Source organism: Dicentrarchus labrax, unplaced genomic scaffold (genome assembly GCF_905237075.1).
Source record: "Dicentrarchus labrax unplaced genomic scaffold, dlabrax2021, whole genome shotgun sequence".
NCBI classification, from domain to species: domain Eukaryota; kingdom Metazoa; phylum Chordata; class Actinopteri; family Moronidae; genus Dicentrarchus; species Dicentrarchus labrax.
The window spans coordinates 27,892,843-27,910,342 of record NW_026136702.1 but is presented as its reverse complement, the minus strand read 5'-3'; the positions used below and the strand labels follow the sequence as shown (position 1 = coordinate 27,910,342).

General features: G+C 43.1%; 3 protein-coding genes across 3 annotated transcripts in view; all 3 read right to left on the bottom strand.

The window, feature by feature from the left end:
* bnipl (BCL2 interacting protein like) overlaps positions 1-3,591 on the bottom strand; it is a 10,662-nt gene extending 7,071 nt beyond the window's left edge. The window contains exon 1 of the mRNA XM_051415918.1: positions 3,407-3,591. Coding sequence (XP_051271878.1) covers positions 3,407-3,447 — 41 coding nt within the window. The 5' untranslated portion in view covers positions 3,448-3,591. The remainder of the gene's footprint in view (positions 1-3,406) is intronic.
* A 907-nt stretch (positions 3,592-4,498) lies between these two features.
* prune (prune exopolyphosphatase) lies at positions 4,499-11,971 on the bottom strand. Its single transcript, XM_051415875.1, has 9 exons — positions 11,714-11,971; positions 10,628-10,735; positions 10,346-10,548; positions 10,038-10,222; positions 7,961-8,119; positions 7,789-7,880; positions 5,500-5,658; positions 5,330-5,420; positions 4,499-5,183 (listed from the first exon to the last, which is right to left on the bottom strand). The coding sequence occupies exons 1-9, from the start codon at positions 11,750-11,752 to the stop codon at positions 4,927-4,929; spliced, it is 1,293 nt and encodes a 430-aa protein (XP_051271835.1). The 5' UTR covers positions 11,753-11,971; the 3' UTR covers positions 4,499-4,926.
* Positions 11,972-13,205: 1,234 nt separating this feature from the next.
* The window catches only part of myo1eb (myosin IEb), a 32,427-nt gene continuing 28,132 nt past the window's right edge, over positions 13,206-17,500 (bottom strand). The window contains exon 27 of the mRNA XM_051415810.1: positions 13,206-13,821. Coding sequence (XP_051271770.1) covers positions 13,745-13,821 — 77 coding nt within the window. The 3' untranslated portion in view covers positions 13,206-13,744. The remainder of the gene's footprint in view (positions 13,822-17,500) is intronic.

Below are 17,500 nucleotides of genomic sequence, written 5' to 3'. Positions count from 1 at the left end.
GTTTGTGGAACAGATTCATGATTCTGTTCTTGTTTTCTGACATTTGTTTGTGGATATTTGTTGTTGTTTTTATATATATACTATAAATAATATATTATAAAACTGGTCTGAATGTCCCATTGCTGTGTCCCTGCTACTTCCATATAAAACCAACATTAATCATTACATTTTAATGAGTCGAGCAGATAGATAGATAGATAGATAGATAGATAGATAGATAGATAGATAGATAGATAGATAGATAGATAGATCATTATTATTATTATTATGATTATGAAGTTGGTAATAAAATGTCCATCACCACATTTAAATGGTATAACTTCACTTGATATTAACAATCTAAACTATTTTAATTTACTAATTTGCTCGAGTTAAAATCAAAGGACATAATAAAAAGACAACAGATAATAAAAACAGCCCTGTAGGGGGCGATAGAAACACTAGTTGTTACTGTAGAAGAAGAAGAGACGTCTGTTACTTTGGTCCCGACAGTACTAAATAATCTGTGAAACAATCATAAATATGAAACAATAAACTTTGTGAATTAGTTTGTCGAACAACGCGACTCAAATGGCTGTGTTACTTCCACACCGGCTCTCCTTGATCTGAACGCTGTTATTAGAGTATATTATTATTACTCTCATATGCAGATACAGACAGTGGAACTTTCTGTTCATTAATATAAAACTGTAGTCAGTGTTTAACACAGGTATTACAGAAAGCATGTCTTATACATAGTTTAATTATCAATCTAATCAATATGTAAAACAACTACAGCTGTAATAATACAGTAAAGTGGAAGCTATTAGTCAAATACTTCAAAAATACAAAGTAGAGTGAATGTGCTGAACTGAATTTTAATGTGACCAATCAGAGATCAGTTTACTTTAATTCTGCACATTCATCAATAAACTCAACAATAACACACACAGGGATTACTCCACCTGTGAGGACGCTGCTGATTCACAGCCACTGACTGCAAAATAAACCCTCAAATTATTATTAACTTGTGAGGACGACTGAGACTGTAGAAACCCCTCAAATACACACACACACACACACACACACACACACACAGTGTTATCTCTGAAACCAGACAACATTCACTTTTCTATCATTTCAAACTTCATCCTGCTTTTCCTGTTAAACACAAAGAGGCAGTCAGGTGACTCTCATCTGTCAACTGCCGGCAGGTAACTCTCTTCAGTTCAGTGTGCAGTCAATCCAACGGGCAGCTTCCAATAAAATTTGACTGAACGGACTGAACAAACCTGCCTGACTGCGCTGATTCTGATCACACAGACACACCTGAGCAGGTGAGGGGCGCGGAGCTCTATTGTTCCTTTGTTTGTTGTTACTGAAGCCTGAGATGCTTTATCTGACACACCCATCCAGGTAACCACACCTGTGTGCCTGTGTGTGTGCTCAGGTCACAGCTGTGGGACAGAAAGTGGGACGTCCTCCTCAGGTGAGGGGTTTATGTTTCCACTGTGCTGCCGTCAGGGTCTGAAAATCCAGGACTCTCAGCAGAGTTCTCACAGAGCTCTTACCTGTCCAGGTGATGGTTCTTTAACAGGTTCCAAAGAAGGTTCCACTTTCCGCAAGTGATTGAAAAGGTTCCATGAAATTCTTCAGGAGATTTCATGGTTCTTTATGTTCTTGGTTTTCCATGAGTGCAAGAGATTGTTCGAGTACAGTTGTGTTTAAGGTTCCAGGGTACCTAAGAGGAGGTGATTTGATGACTGGTGCTTGATGTGGCTTAGTGTTTCTTGAGAAGAATCTGGAGTTCTTTGAGAGGTTCCAGGAGTGCTTGAAGATGGTCCAAGGTTTTTGAGGGGCTTGCGGTTGCTTTAGGAGGTTAAAGGGAGTTGATAGGAAGTTTTGGACGGACTGACCAGGTTCCAGTAGTGCTTAAAGAGACTGAGGAGGGTATTGAGGATGTTCTACAAGGTATTATGGAGGTTCCAGGGTTCTTAAGAGAAGGTCAAGGGTGCTTAAGGAGGTTCCAGGGGTTCTTCAGGAGTTATTCATTGAGGTTCCAAGAGAACTGGAAGAGTTTCTGAGGGAGTTTACGGATCCAGGTCATCAGGCATTTAGATTCCAGGTTTCAGGATGTAGTTCCAGGAGGTGTTTCCAGGAGGTGTTTCCAGGAGGTGGTTCCAGGAGGTGGATCCAGGAGGTGGATCAAGGAGGTGGATCCAGGAGGTGGATCCAGGAGCTGGATCCAGGAGGTGGTTCCAGGAGGTGGATCCAGGAGGTGGATCCAGGAGGTGGTTCCAGGAGGTGGATCCAGGAGGTGGATCCAGGAGGTGGTTCCAGGAGGTGGATCCAGGAGGTGTTTCCAGGAGGTGGATCCAGGAGGTGGATCCAGGAGGTGTTTCCAGGAGGTGGATCCAGGAGGTGATTACTCAGAACCTTAGTTCCTAAAATCATCATCTTTTTGCTTTTTGTCGACATCAAGGACGCAGCCGTCTTGTTTGAAACATTACTGAACAAACTGATGAGATTCAGTGTCATTGATCAGTTTGAGCATTGTGAACGATCAGCTGATACATTGAGCTTGGACTCAAGTTAATGTGACTGATTAATCAATCTGATCAATCAATCTAATGTAATCTCTAACACATTTAGACCAGTGTTTTTTATCAACATGTCACCTGTCTTCCATACTAACGCTGCGTCCAATCAAACGCCGGAGTGTTTCTGAGGGCCGATGTGTTACAGACATCTATTGATTACTGATTACTGGACAAAGACCTGCCTTATAGCTACACTAGCTAGCTATCCCTCTGTGTCCTCCGGCTGTTCAGTTTCAACTCTCTGAGATTTACAGAGTTTCCTGATGGACAGATAGCTTTAGCTAAATCAGCTAACTGCTAATTAACTGCTGGTAACTCTATCTGCTGTTAGTGGACGACAGAACCGGGCTCAGCAGCCGGACCGGGTTCGAACACAGCCTCCGAGACCGACAGGGAATAATGTTACAGTACCGAGGTCATTTACAGAGTTTCTGATGGACAGACTGATCAGTAGCTAACCGCTAACTGCTGTTAGGTAGACACTGATGCTAGCTCATATTGCTACCTGCTATTGGCTGCTGCTCATTCCCCCCCACTGACTGTTGCAATGAGACCTTAAAGAGGAAGTTTAAGATCCAATGATAAAAACTGAACCAGGACCCACAGCAGACAGGAAGTCAGCCGACATCACTTCCCGCTGACCAGAAACTCTGAAACATCGAACAGTGAACGCATCACAGTAGCGACCCCTTCACTGACCGTCTGGAAGAACAAACGTCAGCATCCAAAAACTCAAATTACACTGAACTTCCTCTTTGTGGTTTAACAGGAAACACACACACAAACACACACTCGGCTGGTCGTCAGTCTTTAAATATTAAACGTACCTGTCCTCTGCGTCCTCCGTGTGGCCGGCGGGGGAGCTCATGATGTCACAGTGATGTCACAGCGTGTTCTGACCAGCATGTGTGAGCGTCTGGACGTCTGTGAGCGTCGTCTTCCTCCTCTCTCTCTCTCTCTCTCTCTCTCTCTGGGAGTTCCCACTCTGACTCAATGCGACTCGCCCTTGATCTCTCTCTCTCTCTACCTGACAGGTTCGGCTGCATTTCACAGCAGAGCCGACGTCTGATTGGTCGGCGCTCACCTGCTCTGTGCAGACAGGTGAGGCTGCGGGTTCAGCTCTGACTTCATTAACATCGACCAATCAGCTGCTGAAGCTATTTAAAGCAGCAGGAAGTGCTGGGTGTCCTCAGGGTCCTACTGCACGCCTTGTACAGTTTAGTATGAAGAGTCAAACTTTGACTTAAATAACACAAAGTAATATTTCATAGTAAAACGTCACTTCGTTTGCCTTTTTCATAGTAATTTGTACATTTGAATAACAGAGAAAGTTCTGTAATATCTCAGTATGAGAATGGACAGAAAATAAAGCTCCTCCTGATAACAAAGTCCAGGTATAGAAGATATTATGATAATATAATAAGAATATCAGACATTATTATTCAATTCATGAGTTTAACACTGATTATATTATTATTAATTGCTGATAATTTGATTCTTACAGACTCACCAGCAGGTGGCAGTGTTGGACATGAACGGTTGTAATGCACCTTTGGAGAGAAACAGCTGATATATGTAAGTGCTTTGGGGTCAAAGGTCAGCAGGAGCCTGCAGTAAAAAAAAAAACTTTAAAAATAAAAAGTCATTTAACAGAAAACAAACTCATTTGTTCCTCTTTGGTCATCACTTCCTGACTGTTTCACAATAAAATACCTCCGGTGCTTCAGTGTCTCTTCCCTAAAACCCTTATTGTGAAACAGCAAGCTTCACGCAGGTGCCACAGGGGAACATTAGCTTGTTTGCTAACTCTGGAGCTCCACTCACCTGGCTGCAGTGATGTCACAGTGTACTCCAGTACACAAGGTTGTCACGGAGATGTGACAGGCTGAGTAGATTCACTGAGCACACAACACAACGGCTTCTTCCAATATTCAAACTTTATTTAAAGAACTCTGTCAATAGTTGATCAATAGTTGATCAATTAGTCGATCAAAAGAAAGAATGAGCAAATGATTGACTGTGTCTGTATTACAACTAATCAATCAATAATTAACAGATAATCAATAATGATAATACTGTGTGGGACAGACGACACTGACATCACAGCAGTCCTCGGTGACATCACAGCAGTCCTCGGTGACATCACAGCAGTCCTCGGTGACATCACAGCAGTCCACCAACAGGTTCTGTGTATTTTACATTTTATTTTGAAGGGCTGACCTCCAGCTCCAACTGAAGACGCCGTCCTGTCTGCTTCTGCGTTACCTTCATCTTCATCATCACCGCTGTCGTCATCGACAGACACAGACGGACCTCAGAGCTGTCCTGATGACTGACAGGTCAGAGGTCAGAGGTCAGAGTCAGCCATCTTGCTGAACTTCTCCTCCAGGTCGTGAGCGCTGATGCGCGGCAGGCCGCCGTCCAGAGGACAGCCCTCCACCAGGCTGTTCATCGGGGTCGGAGGAACCCGGCACTCCTCCTCCTCCACCGCCGCCGCCACCAAGTCTCCTAGACGACCGTCTCCCAGACGACCGTCTCCATCCCGCTCCTTAAGGAAGTCCTTGACGATAGGGAGGAGCTTCTTCCGAGAGGCCAGAGAGTTTCCTGTGAACGATGTGTGAGAATGTGATTGGATCAATAATCAGATGATCAATAAAGACAACAGCTGTTAGCTCGCTTACTGCAAACGGCGGCGGCGGGCTATAAGCTACGTGTCTGAGCACATTCGGGTGCAGCGGGGGCGGGCTTACCTTGCTGATAGGCTGTGATGTGCGGATAAAGGGTGCTGATTGGACGGAGTTTGAGGGCGGGGTTACGAGCCTGCTCCAGGTAGAGGCTCACCTGAGGAGGGAGGAAGTGAAGAAGTACTACAGTAGCAGTGTTTCTCAGTGTACCTGCAGTATCTGGTGGCAGTGTGTACCTCCTCCCTGCAGGTGGTGCTGTGGCTGAACACAGCGAGCTCTCTGATTGGCTCACTGCTCTCAGTGAAGGAGATGGTCATCAGCAGCAGCAGGTCAAATCCAAACTTTAGACAGAAAGCTGAGAGCTCCGCCTCTAACTCCACCCCCTGCAGGAAGTCCTGACAAACAAACACACACTGCAGTCAGCCTACACTACCCAGAATGCCCTCTGCTCTGACCTTAAAGCTACACCCTGTCAGACAAATTTCTGGGCAGCACTCTGCCTCCATTGTTTATAGCAGTATGTACATTATAGTGCATTATAGTACAGTATAGTACAGTATGTACATTATAGTACAGTATGTAATACAGTATACATTAAGTACAGTATGTACATTCTAGTACATTCAGTACAGTATGAATAGACAGAAGTAGAGAGAAGAAAGCAAAGACAGTATAGTACAGTATGTACATTATAGTACATTATATTATAATATTTTTTTTAAAAAATATATATTATAAAAAAAAATATATACTATGTAAATTATAGTACAGTAGACAGTATAGTACATTATAGTACAGTATGTACACTATGTAAATTATAGTACAGTAGTACATTATAGTACAGTATAGTACAGTATGTACACATGAAATTATAGTACAGTATGTACAGTAAACAGTATAGTACATTATAGTACAGTATGTAAATTATAGTACAGTATGTACAGTATAGTACATTATAGTACAGTATGTACATTATAGTACAGTATAGTACAGTATAGTACAGTATGTACATTATAGTACAGTATGTACAGTATAGTACAGTACAGTATGTACATTATAGTACAGTATGTACATTATAGTACATTCTAGTACAGTATGTACATTCTAGTACAGTATAGTTCAGTATGTACAGTATAGTACAATAGTACATTATAGTACATTGTAGAACAGTATAGTACAGTATGTACATTATAGTACAGTATGTACATTATAGTACATTCTAGTACAGTATAGTACAGTATGTACATTCTAGTACAGTATAGTACAGTATAAACAGTATGTACATTATAGTACAGTATGACAGTATAGTACAGTACAGTAGTACATTATAGTACAGTATGTACATTATAGTACATTCTAGTACAGTATGTACATTATAGTACAGTATGTACACTATGTAAATTATAGTACAGTATGTACATTATAGTACAGTATGTACACTATGTAAATTATATACATTATAGTACAGTATGTACACTGTAAATTATAGTACATTATATTATAGTACAGTATGTAAAGTATAGATAAGTACAGTATGTACATTATAGTACAGTATAGTACAGTATGTAAATTATAGTACAGTATAGTACATTATAGTACAGTATGTAAATTATAGTACAGTATGTACAGTATAGTACATTATAGTACAGTATAGTACAGTATAGTACATTATAGTACAGTATAGTACATTATAGTACAGTATGTAAATTATAGTACAGTATGTACAGTATAGTACATTATAGTACAGTATGTAAATTATAGTACAGTATGTACAGTATAGTACAGTATAGTACATTATAGTACAGTATGTAAATTATAGTACAGTATAGTACATTATAGTACAGTATGTACATTATAGTACAGTATGTACAGTATAGTACATTATAGTACAGTATGTACATTATAGTACAGTACAGTATGTACATTATAGTACAGTATGTACATTATAGTACATTCTAGTACAGTATGTACAGTATAGTACAATAGTACATTATAGTACATTGTAGAACAGTATAGTACAGTATGTACATTCTAGTACAGTATAGTACAGTATAGAACAGTATGTACATTATAGTACAGTATGTACAGTATAGTACAGTACAGTATGTACATTATAGTACAGTATGTACATTATAGTACATTCTAGTACAGTATGTAAATTATAGTACAGTATAGTACAGTATGTAAATTATAGTACAGTATGTACATTATAGTACAGTATGTACAGTATGTACATTATAGTACAGCATAGTACATTATAGTACAGTATGTACACTATGTAAATTATAGTACAGTATGTACATTATAGTACAGTATGTACAGTATAGTACAGTATAGTACAGTATGTACATTATAGTACAGTATAGTACAGTATGTAAATTATAGTACAGTATAGTACATTATAGTACAGTATAGTACAGTATGTAAATTATAGTACAGTATAGTACATTATAGTACAGTATGTAAATTATAGTACAGTATAGTACATTATAGTACAGTATGTAAATTATAGTACAGTATAGTACCTGCAGGTTGATGTAGAGGACAGAGATGGCAAGATTCAAACTTCCTGAAACAGATTTCATGTCCTTCAACAACATCTGTTCAGTGTTCAGACCTGAGAACAGAATACTTCAGTGAGTACTGTGGATGACCCTCCAGTACTTCCTATACTGCACTCATATTTAATATTCATACCTGTGACGTCAAACTTGGCGTTGTTGAGATTGTGGAACAGGGCGCCTCTCGGTGGCAGAGCAGGGAAACGACTCTCCAACGCCAACGCAAGCTCTGAGTCTTTAACCGTCACTTTACCTGCTGATGGAGCCATGTTGACACAGTCCAACACCACGGCAGCTACACACAGTACACACACAGTACACACAGTCAGTGTAAACAAGAGAAACAGACGATCATAAATCAAAGTTATTAACAAGAAACTAATAAACACCTTTTACCTGCATACAGGTGTGTTCAGGTTTGTTCAGAGGGGTATTGCACAAAACCAGGATAAGGGATTAAGCCGGGATATGTTGGTTATCCTGGCTGAATTTAGCCTCAAGTCGGTTGCATGAAAGCAGGTTAAACTTATCCCGGCCAAGTTACTATGGTGATTTATTCTCTGCTGTTAGCCTGCTCCAGACCAGGCTAACAGCCAGGCTAACATTAATCCTAGTGATTCACCTGTATTTCCACCGTCAATCCTGTGAGGAATTAATGTGTTTTACAGCATGTCCATGGTCTTTCTAAGTATGTTGCATCATTTTAATTATCCTGCATTAAAATATTACATATTGTCATTTCTCATTTCATTTAAATCTGTTGGCTGTTTGTAATTGCAACAGTCTTTTTATATTGATTCAAGTGGTAGTATTATTACTCAGGACAAGTGTTATATTGCTATGCTAATGAAGACTGCTTGTCAAACTGCATAAATATGTTTTATTGCAGTAATTGAGATTACAAAACACAGCTGATGAAGTTGCAAAGGTGTTTTCAATGAAATCTGTGACAAGGACAATGTAGTATATATATATATATATTATTCACACCTGTTCCCTCTTCATAATGGCTTGCCCTTTCTTGGAGGATGTGCTGGATGAGGAAGCCCTAATCCTCAGACGAGCATTTAGTCCTGAAAGAGTCTTCTGGGACAGGTCAGACCCATTGGCCGTTGGAGAGGACTATCTCATTGAGAGATACAGATTCTCAGGTGATGGACTAATATTTATGTAGGCTGCTGGGTCCAAAAATACAGCACCAGACGGCAGGAAGCCATGCTCTCACTGTACCACAGATGGTCTGTGTTACAGTGAGATGTTCTGCAAGTGGGAGCTTCCTTTATTCTGTTGGGGATGCAGAGAACCTCAATAAAGGAACCATTGGCAGCACATATCCTGGCTTGGTGGGCCGCCCCCTGTGCCAGTTCTATGGGCTTTTTTTAAACTGCTACAATCATACAGACATTCAACATGTCAGCAGACACCTAATCTATTCACCTCATTTGTTCACTGTTATCTACTTTAGAGTCACTGACCAGCCTGCAAAATGTTCTTGTATTTAACTTTAACTTGCTGCCAGGTCCTTTTATGGGCAAACAAGTTTGTTCTTTATGAAGGATAGAAAGATAAAATAGATAAAAACAGATTAAATGACACATTGTGGATAATTGTTTGCACTTAATCATACTCTACATTTAAGTAACATGAACCTCTACTTGCCACATTTAAAGCAAAGTGTACAACAGTTGATTAGTGGACTTACAGTAACTCCTTTAGTCCTTTAATTGGAGCCTAATGATGACAGTTCCAGTGGAGCACTGTTTATTCATTGTACAGTTTTGGACTACTTAAGCATTAAGCCGGTCCGCTATTGTCTGCCAGGCGTTCTCTCTTTCTTTAATTATGGCATTGGTATTGCCTTTGTTTCTTCTATCTTTCACCTCTTCATAGAACTCCATCAGGAGCTGTTGTTCAGCGGCCGTGAGATATGAAGCACGACTCTTATCCATGTTCCCATCGGTGATTCTGTGAGCGATCGCGAGGTCTATTTCAGTATGCCGTGAACACGCACTTATCCCGACTATCTACACCTGGCTTAACATAGCCGCGCCTTTTAATCCTGGCTCCGCAAACATGCAACCAATTAAACCAGGATGTGCCGTGCAGGCTAGGTCAAGCCGCGCTTGCTCAATTATCCTGGATTTCTTTATCCTACTTTTGTGCAATACCCCTTAGGTGTGTTCAGGTGTGTTCAGGTGTGCTCAGGTGTTTACCGTAGAGCAGTTGAGCAACCTGCTGGTCGAGGATTTCCGGAGTTTTCTGGATGATGCGTTCTGTTACCAAGGTAGCACAGGAACCCACCGTCTCCACGGTAACAGGACAGAACGGGGAGGGCTCTCTCTCCAGCAGGTGATGGTCAATCACCTCCACCACAGCCCCCTCCAGGTCGCTGTCTGAACTACAGGACAGGTACAGGCTGATGAGACAGGTGGGCTCAGAGGAACCAGACTGGGGTTACCTGTTAGGTGGGTGTGGTTACCTGTCAGGTGGGTGTGGTTACCTGTCAGGTGGGTGTGGTTACCTGGGCAGGACGTTGTGGTCGACCAGCGTCAGCCGCAGGCGTCCAGCTTTCTGCAGCGCTCTCAGGTCCAGCTGGTCCCTGAAGAGGAGCAGGTCTGGAGACAGACCGACCTGTCTCAGCAGGTAGACGTTGTCTGAGCGCAGCACCAGGTCCGCCTGCCGGATGTTCAACAGCGGGAGAGCGAGCATCTGACTCTGTGCAGTCTGAGAGAGAGAGAGGGAGTCAGTCAGAGGTCAGCTCTGTGGGCGGGCGCCACCGCCACCGACCCCCCTTCGGTCTCACCTTGGACAGGAAGTAGGCGTAGGTCAGAGCACAGACCATGGAGTCCACGTCACAGGCTTCATTCCCCAGAACAACATGGAACCCAGAACCAGCCGGATCCTGATCCACCTGGAGGACAGGTTCTCATTAGCACTACAGATCAATAATCAGTTGTACTGTTGATGGACAGCAGAGAATCAGCTTTAGCCCTGAACAGCTCGGGGATTATTACATCTGTTTCCTCTGGGACCTCATTGTTAATATTATTAATATTATTAGAAAATCATTATTAGTTTTACTCATTGTCTCTGTGTAAAGGTTTCATGTCTCCTTTATGGTGTCTATATATATGTAGGATATAGTGTACTGAATAAAAATATAATTTAGTTTAATAAGAGGCTTTTCTTATATTCCATGTTATGTTGCTGTATTAAGAGAAGATGTTTCTTTATTGATCCTCTGTAGGAGAAAGGAGCAGCACAGGGGGAAGCAAAGCAAACAGTTAAATTAAATATAATTGTATTTGACCTTTTTTAGCCTTTAAAATACATTTTCCTTCTGGTTCGATTACAAATAAGTTCAAAAATCATTTTATTTTCTTGTTCCCTGACCGGAAGTTTACTTTGAAACCTGTAACGACCGGAAGTCATACAGTGATGCGTTCACGTGGTCAGTCTGCTGTTAAACCGTCTGAGCTAACAGGCTAACTGAGGCTAACAGGCTAACTGTAACTGACAAACACCTGCAGACAGACAGGCAGACAGACAGACAGACAGACAGGCAGACAGACAGGCAGACAGACAGGCAGACAGACAGGCAGACAGACAGGCAGGCAGACAGACAGGCAGACAGACAGACAGACAGACAGACAGGCAGGCAGACATGCAGACAGACAGACAGGCAGACAGACAGACATGCAGACAGACAGACAGGCAGACAGGCAGGCAGACAGACAGACAGACAGACATGCAGACAGACAGACAGACATGCAGACAGACAGACAGACATGCAGACAGACAGACAGACAGACATGCAGACAGACAGACAGACATGCAGACAGACAGACAGACAGACAGGCAGACAGACAGACAGACAGACAGACAGTACCTGCGCGGCTCGGCGGCAACTCGACAGAAACTCCTCCATCTTCTGTTAGCTGTTAGCTGTTAGCTGTTAGCTCGAACCGCAAGCTAACCCGCTAACAGCTCCTCTAACCGGTGAACGGAGCCGGTAAACGGAGCCGGTAAACGGTGGCAGCCGGCTCACCGAGCAGTCAGTCAGTCGATACCGTTCACGTGAACGCACGCGTGTCCGGTGACCGTGGGTAACCGGTCAGGATGCATTCAGGGTGCGCTGTAAAACGTCGGTCATACGCGTTGTCAGAGCTCCGGTGGAGAAAGTTATCAGAGAGTGTTCACTGACCGTCGGACAACTAACCATAGAAATATTATTTATTATGATACTCAGATGTTATCCCATAATGCCCATGATTTGGGAATATTACATCAGTTAGTTCATGTTACATAACAACACGCCACTTTAGTTTCTATAGGAAGAAAAAAATATTGGATTTCAAAACAAAAATACAAAGAAATAGATATGTTGTGAAATAGAGGAACAGTGTGACTGGATGTGATCTGAAAGGGTTAAAAATACAGTGTGCAGTGTTTTTGTTACCTATTGAGGACCTTTTCTGGTATACACACTGATCTTATTTGGACCAGTCTTAATGTGGTCCTGATGTGGTCTTAATGTGGTCCTAATGTGATCCTGATGTGGTCCTGATCTGATCTTAATGTGGTCCTGATGTGATCCTAATGTGATCCTGATGTGATCTTAATGTGGTCCTAATGTGATCCTGATGTGGTCCTCATGTGATCCTAATGTGATCCTGATGTGGTCCTCATGTGATCCTAATGTGATCCTGATGTGGTCCTCATGTGATCCTAATGTGATCCTGATGTGGTCCTGATGTGATCCTAATGTGATCCTGATGTGGTCCTGATGTGATCCTGATGTGGTCCTAATGTGGTCCTGATGTGATCTTAATGTGGTCCTAATGTGATCCTGATGTGGTCCTAATGTGATCCTAATGTGATCCTAATGTGGTCCTAATGTGATCCTGATGTGGTCCTCATGTGATCCTGATGTGATCTTAATGTGGTCCTAATGTGGTCCTAATGTGGTCCTAATGTGATCCTGATGTGGTCCTAATGTGATCCTGATGTGATCTTAATGTGGTCCTAATGTGGTCCTAATGTGGTCCTAATGTGATCCTGATGTGGTCCTAATGTGATCCTGATGTGGTCCTAATGTGATCCTGATGTGGTCCTAATGTGATCCTGATGTGATCTTAATGTGGTCCTAATGTGGTCCTGATGTGATCCTGATGTGATCTTAATGTGGTTCTTATGTGGTCCTAATAGGAGGGGCAGGTGTGTGTCAGTGCAGCTCCAGACATTCTTCACTCAGACGAACACAATGAATCGGAGATAAGACACCCAAAGACATCCACTTTAAAATTTGACAAATGACTGATTGATGAAGTGATAGGTACTTTGGTCTCTGACTATGAGAGAGGCTGATGAACAAAGACGGGTTGGTACAGAAATGTGAGTTTATTGTCTGTTCCAGGGTCAGCTGGAGTTAAGGTATCAGTCACATTAATTTCATACAGTTTGCTTCATCATAAAAACTCTTTAATCACATATTTGATGTTTCCATCAGAGAGCGGCAGCCGAATAAAACTTACTTATTTTAAGACATTTGTTCAGGTTGTGGCTGTAATCAACACCAGGACCTGTAGGGGGCGCTGACGGGATGGAACACTGATGTTCTCATCATGTTTCCAGGGTAACACTGAGGTAACACTCATCAGAAACTGCAACCATGCGGGGACATTGAACCTGACTTTACACAGCGTTACGGGGACCACAGGCAACACCAGACTCTGACCTTTGACCTCCGGTGGACTGAAACATACGTGTGTGTGTGTGTGTGTGTTTATGGATAAACTTGTCATATTCAGTAAACAGCTTCCTGTTTCCTGTCAGCTGACGAGTTGAAAGCACTGGTGACCCCTGACCCCAGCTGCAGCAGCAGGTCGGTGACCCCTGACCCCCCTGCCGGATAGGAGGTCTAAATCTTCTCCACATAGTTTCCAGGGAACATCCCCTCTCTGCCCCGCAACCGACCGAACCACCAACCAGACGGATCTGCACACAGACAGAAAGTACAGAGAGAGAGACACACAGAGAGAGAGACACAGAGAGAGAGACATACACAGAGAGAGAGACACACACAGAGAGAGAGAGACAGGAAGGAGAGAGAGAGACACAGAGAGAGAGAGACACAGAGAGATTTTTTTTTGATTTTTGAACAATACTTTATTTACATTTAACTAACTGTAACAAACAGTTCCACAATCAATAGATCAGTTGAGGAAGGATGTGAACTTTAACTCTCCACCGGTCACCCGGCACAACAGCTCCTCATGAGCCCACTGCTGCTCAAACACATCTGTATTCCCTGTGACCCTGTGGAAGCAAAACTCCAGCCTCAGTCTGGCCTTCACATTGTACCTCCACAGGGTCACAGGGTCAAGGGTCGGCCCACCCTGCAGTCTGTCCCTACGAGTCAGGTAGATCGACATTTTAGCCTCACCAATTAAAAAGTTTAGGAGTCGACACTTTACTTTTTCTGTTTTTTTAAAACCGACTCCACAAATAAAAACAGGGGCAGTAAAAATGACACCAAATAGATTAAAAACACGAGTTAAAACGTTAAAAATATCTGCCAATCTCCTGCACTCAGTAAAAACATGGAAAATGTTCTCAGTCAGTCCACAGAATGGGCACTCCTTTACAACACTGTGATTAAGAACAGATAAAAAGGCATTGGTGGCAATGGCACCATGTAAAATCCTCCACTGGAGATCTCCAGTTCTTTTTTTTAGAGGAGGTTTGTATAATGTTCTCCACTGGGGGCTCAGCCCACCCAGCCTCTCAGTCCACACACACTGCGCTCTGTCACACAGGCGAGTTTTGTGGATAGTTTTTACACAGTTTGTGTACAGAGTTTTTTTGTCAGCCTTGTGTAGGCTCAATGTCCTCCCATCATTGTGTCTCAGGAGGGGGCCGCTGAGCTCTGTGAAACCAGGGCACAAGTAGATCTCGGGATAAGGGTCTGTGGGGTCCGGCTCAGCCTCTCCCCTGCCGTATTTGAGGAGAAGGATTCTCTCCTTCTCCGTCAGCCTCCTCCTCCAGAGCTCTAGGCTCCTCTGCGTCAGCCGGACAGAACGCACCCCCAGCACAGAGCCCAGAGAGTGGACATCTGTGAGCTCTGGTCCTGCTGCATCTATCAGTTGTTTGAGGCAGACAACTCTTGAGCTGCACAGCACCCCCATCAGCCCAGGCACGGTGCTGCAGCACACGTCCATCTTTGCACCACAGATTATAGGCTCCTTTAATAACCAGTGCAGAGAGTTACACTTCTCACTTCTTTTACATTTAAAAAGCCCCCAGGATTTAAAAACACCCTGATAAAAAGGAGGCAACCCACCTAACTTTAAGAATTTAAAATCAGTTAAAAACAGAGCAGCATCCAGCCCCAGGTTATTGACACGCCTGAGTATGCAGCTGGCCACGTCTCTCCACACCAGATCTTCAGGTCCAGTCAGATACTTTTGAATGAACTGGAGCCTGAAGGTGGCTGTCCTGCTAGCCAGGTGGACCAGGCCCTGGCCCCCTCATCTCTGGATAAAAACAATACAGACTGTGGTATCCAGTGCAATTTGTTCCAGAAGAAATTGACAATCTTCACCTGGATCTGGGCAATGAGACCTGTTGGAGGGTCCAGACAAGCTAACCGGTGCCATAACATGGAGGCCACCAGATTGTTTAAAATTAGGACCCTCCCTCTAAAAGATATTTGTGGGTGAAGCCACCTCCACTTAGCCAGTTTGTTATCCACTGTTTCTAAAATGTTTTCCCAGTTTTTCTTTCCAATGTCGCCGTTCCCGAGATAAATACCGAGATACTTTAAGCCTTCTCTTCTCCATATCAGGCTTTGAGGGAGAACAGGGAGGCCCTCCCGCCATTCACCAACAGCAAGAGCCTCGCTCTTCCTCCAGTTCACCCTTGCAGCCGACACAACAGAAAACTTCTCGATTACAGAATTTAAAACACACACATCTTGTTGATCTTTGATAAAAACAACGACATCGTCAGCATAAGCAGATAAAACAACACTACTGTTAAAACCAGGTAAAAACAGGCCTCTAACAGATGATCTTATCTTTTGTAGGAGGGGTTCCAGGGAGAGTGCATAGAGCATCCCAGACAGGGCACAGCCCTGTCGGACGCCTCTATGCACTCTAAAAGGAGCACACAAGCCACCATTAAACTTTAGCACACTCTCAATGTCACTGTACAACACCTTGATCTTGGCTATGAGACCAGCGCTGAACCCAAACCTCTCCATGACCTTCCAAAGGAAGTCGTGTTCAACGCGGTCAAAAGCCTTTTCTTGATCTAATGAGATCAATCCAGTGTTTATGCCTAATGAACTGGAAACCTCCAAAACATCCCGAATGAGGTAGATATTATCTACCATAGACCTGCCGGGCACACAGTACGTCTGGTCCCGGTGGAGAATCTGCTCCATGGTTCCTTTCAGCCTATTGGCCAGGACTTTGGACAGTATTTTGTAGTCAGTGCAGAGGAGAGAGACAGGACGCCAGTTTCTGATTTCTTGCAAATTGCCTTTCTTGGGCAAGAGGGTAATTACGGCTCTCCGACATGAGAGTGGCATTGACCCAGACACCAGGCTCTCATTAAAAACATCTATGAGGTCATGGGCCAAGATGTCCCAGAAGGCTTTGTAGAACTCTACAGTGAGGCCGTCGATGCCTGGAGCCTTTCGTCCCTGCATGCTCTGCAGTGCCGCGTAGAGCTCTTGTGGAGTCAGTGGGCTGTCGAGCTGCTGGTTAGCCTCTCTAGATATCTGAGGAAGTCCACCACAGACCTCCTCCATCAGTTCTTCGTTCTCCTTGAACTCACTCTCAAACAACGAGGCGTAAAACTCCACAGCTCTTTTCCTTATCAGGCCTGGCTCTGTCAGCTCTTTCCCTGTCTCAGAGAGCAGAGAGTGAATTTGTCTCCTCTGCCCTTGTTTCTTCTCAAGCCCAAAGAAGAAACTCGATGGAGCATCCATCTCCGTGATGTTTTGAACCCGGGACCGGACCAGCGCACCCTGTACTTTAGTGTCCAGCAGGTTGGCTAAAGCCATCTTTTTAGTCTTGAGGATTTCAATATATCCTCGATTTCCTGTGGACTCACTTGTACACTCGAGATCCACAATATCAGTCTCCAGATCTCTGATAGATCTGGTGATGTCGCGTGTGACATTGAGCGTGTGCTGCTGACATAAAAGTTTAATTTGAACCTTTCCATGGTCCCACCACTGCCTCAGACTGACAAACTCGTTTTTTTCTGTTTAAAATCATTCCAAAAATAGCTTAAAGCCTCCTTGAAAGATTTATCAACAGTTAAAACAGAGTTAAAATGCCAATAGGCGCTTTTGGGTAAAATGTTTCTGATAAAAACATTACATAAAACCAAAGAATGATCAGTAAAACCAACTGGTAAAATCTTACACATTTTAACAACACTGACTCTGTGCTTAAAAACATAAAAACGATCAAGTCTGGCCAAAGAGATTCTGTTTTCTCTAACGTGGGACCATGTATACTGTCTGCAGCCTGTGTGCATCCTTCTCCACACGTCCACCAGGCCATGGGAGGAGACCAGCTGCCTCAATGCATGCTGGGATACTGGATGAGGCTCTGCATGGTTGCGATCTAAAATCTCATTTTCAGTACAATTAAAATCCCCA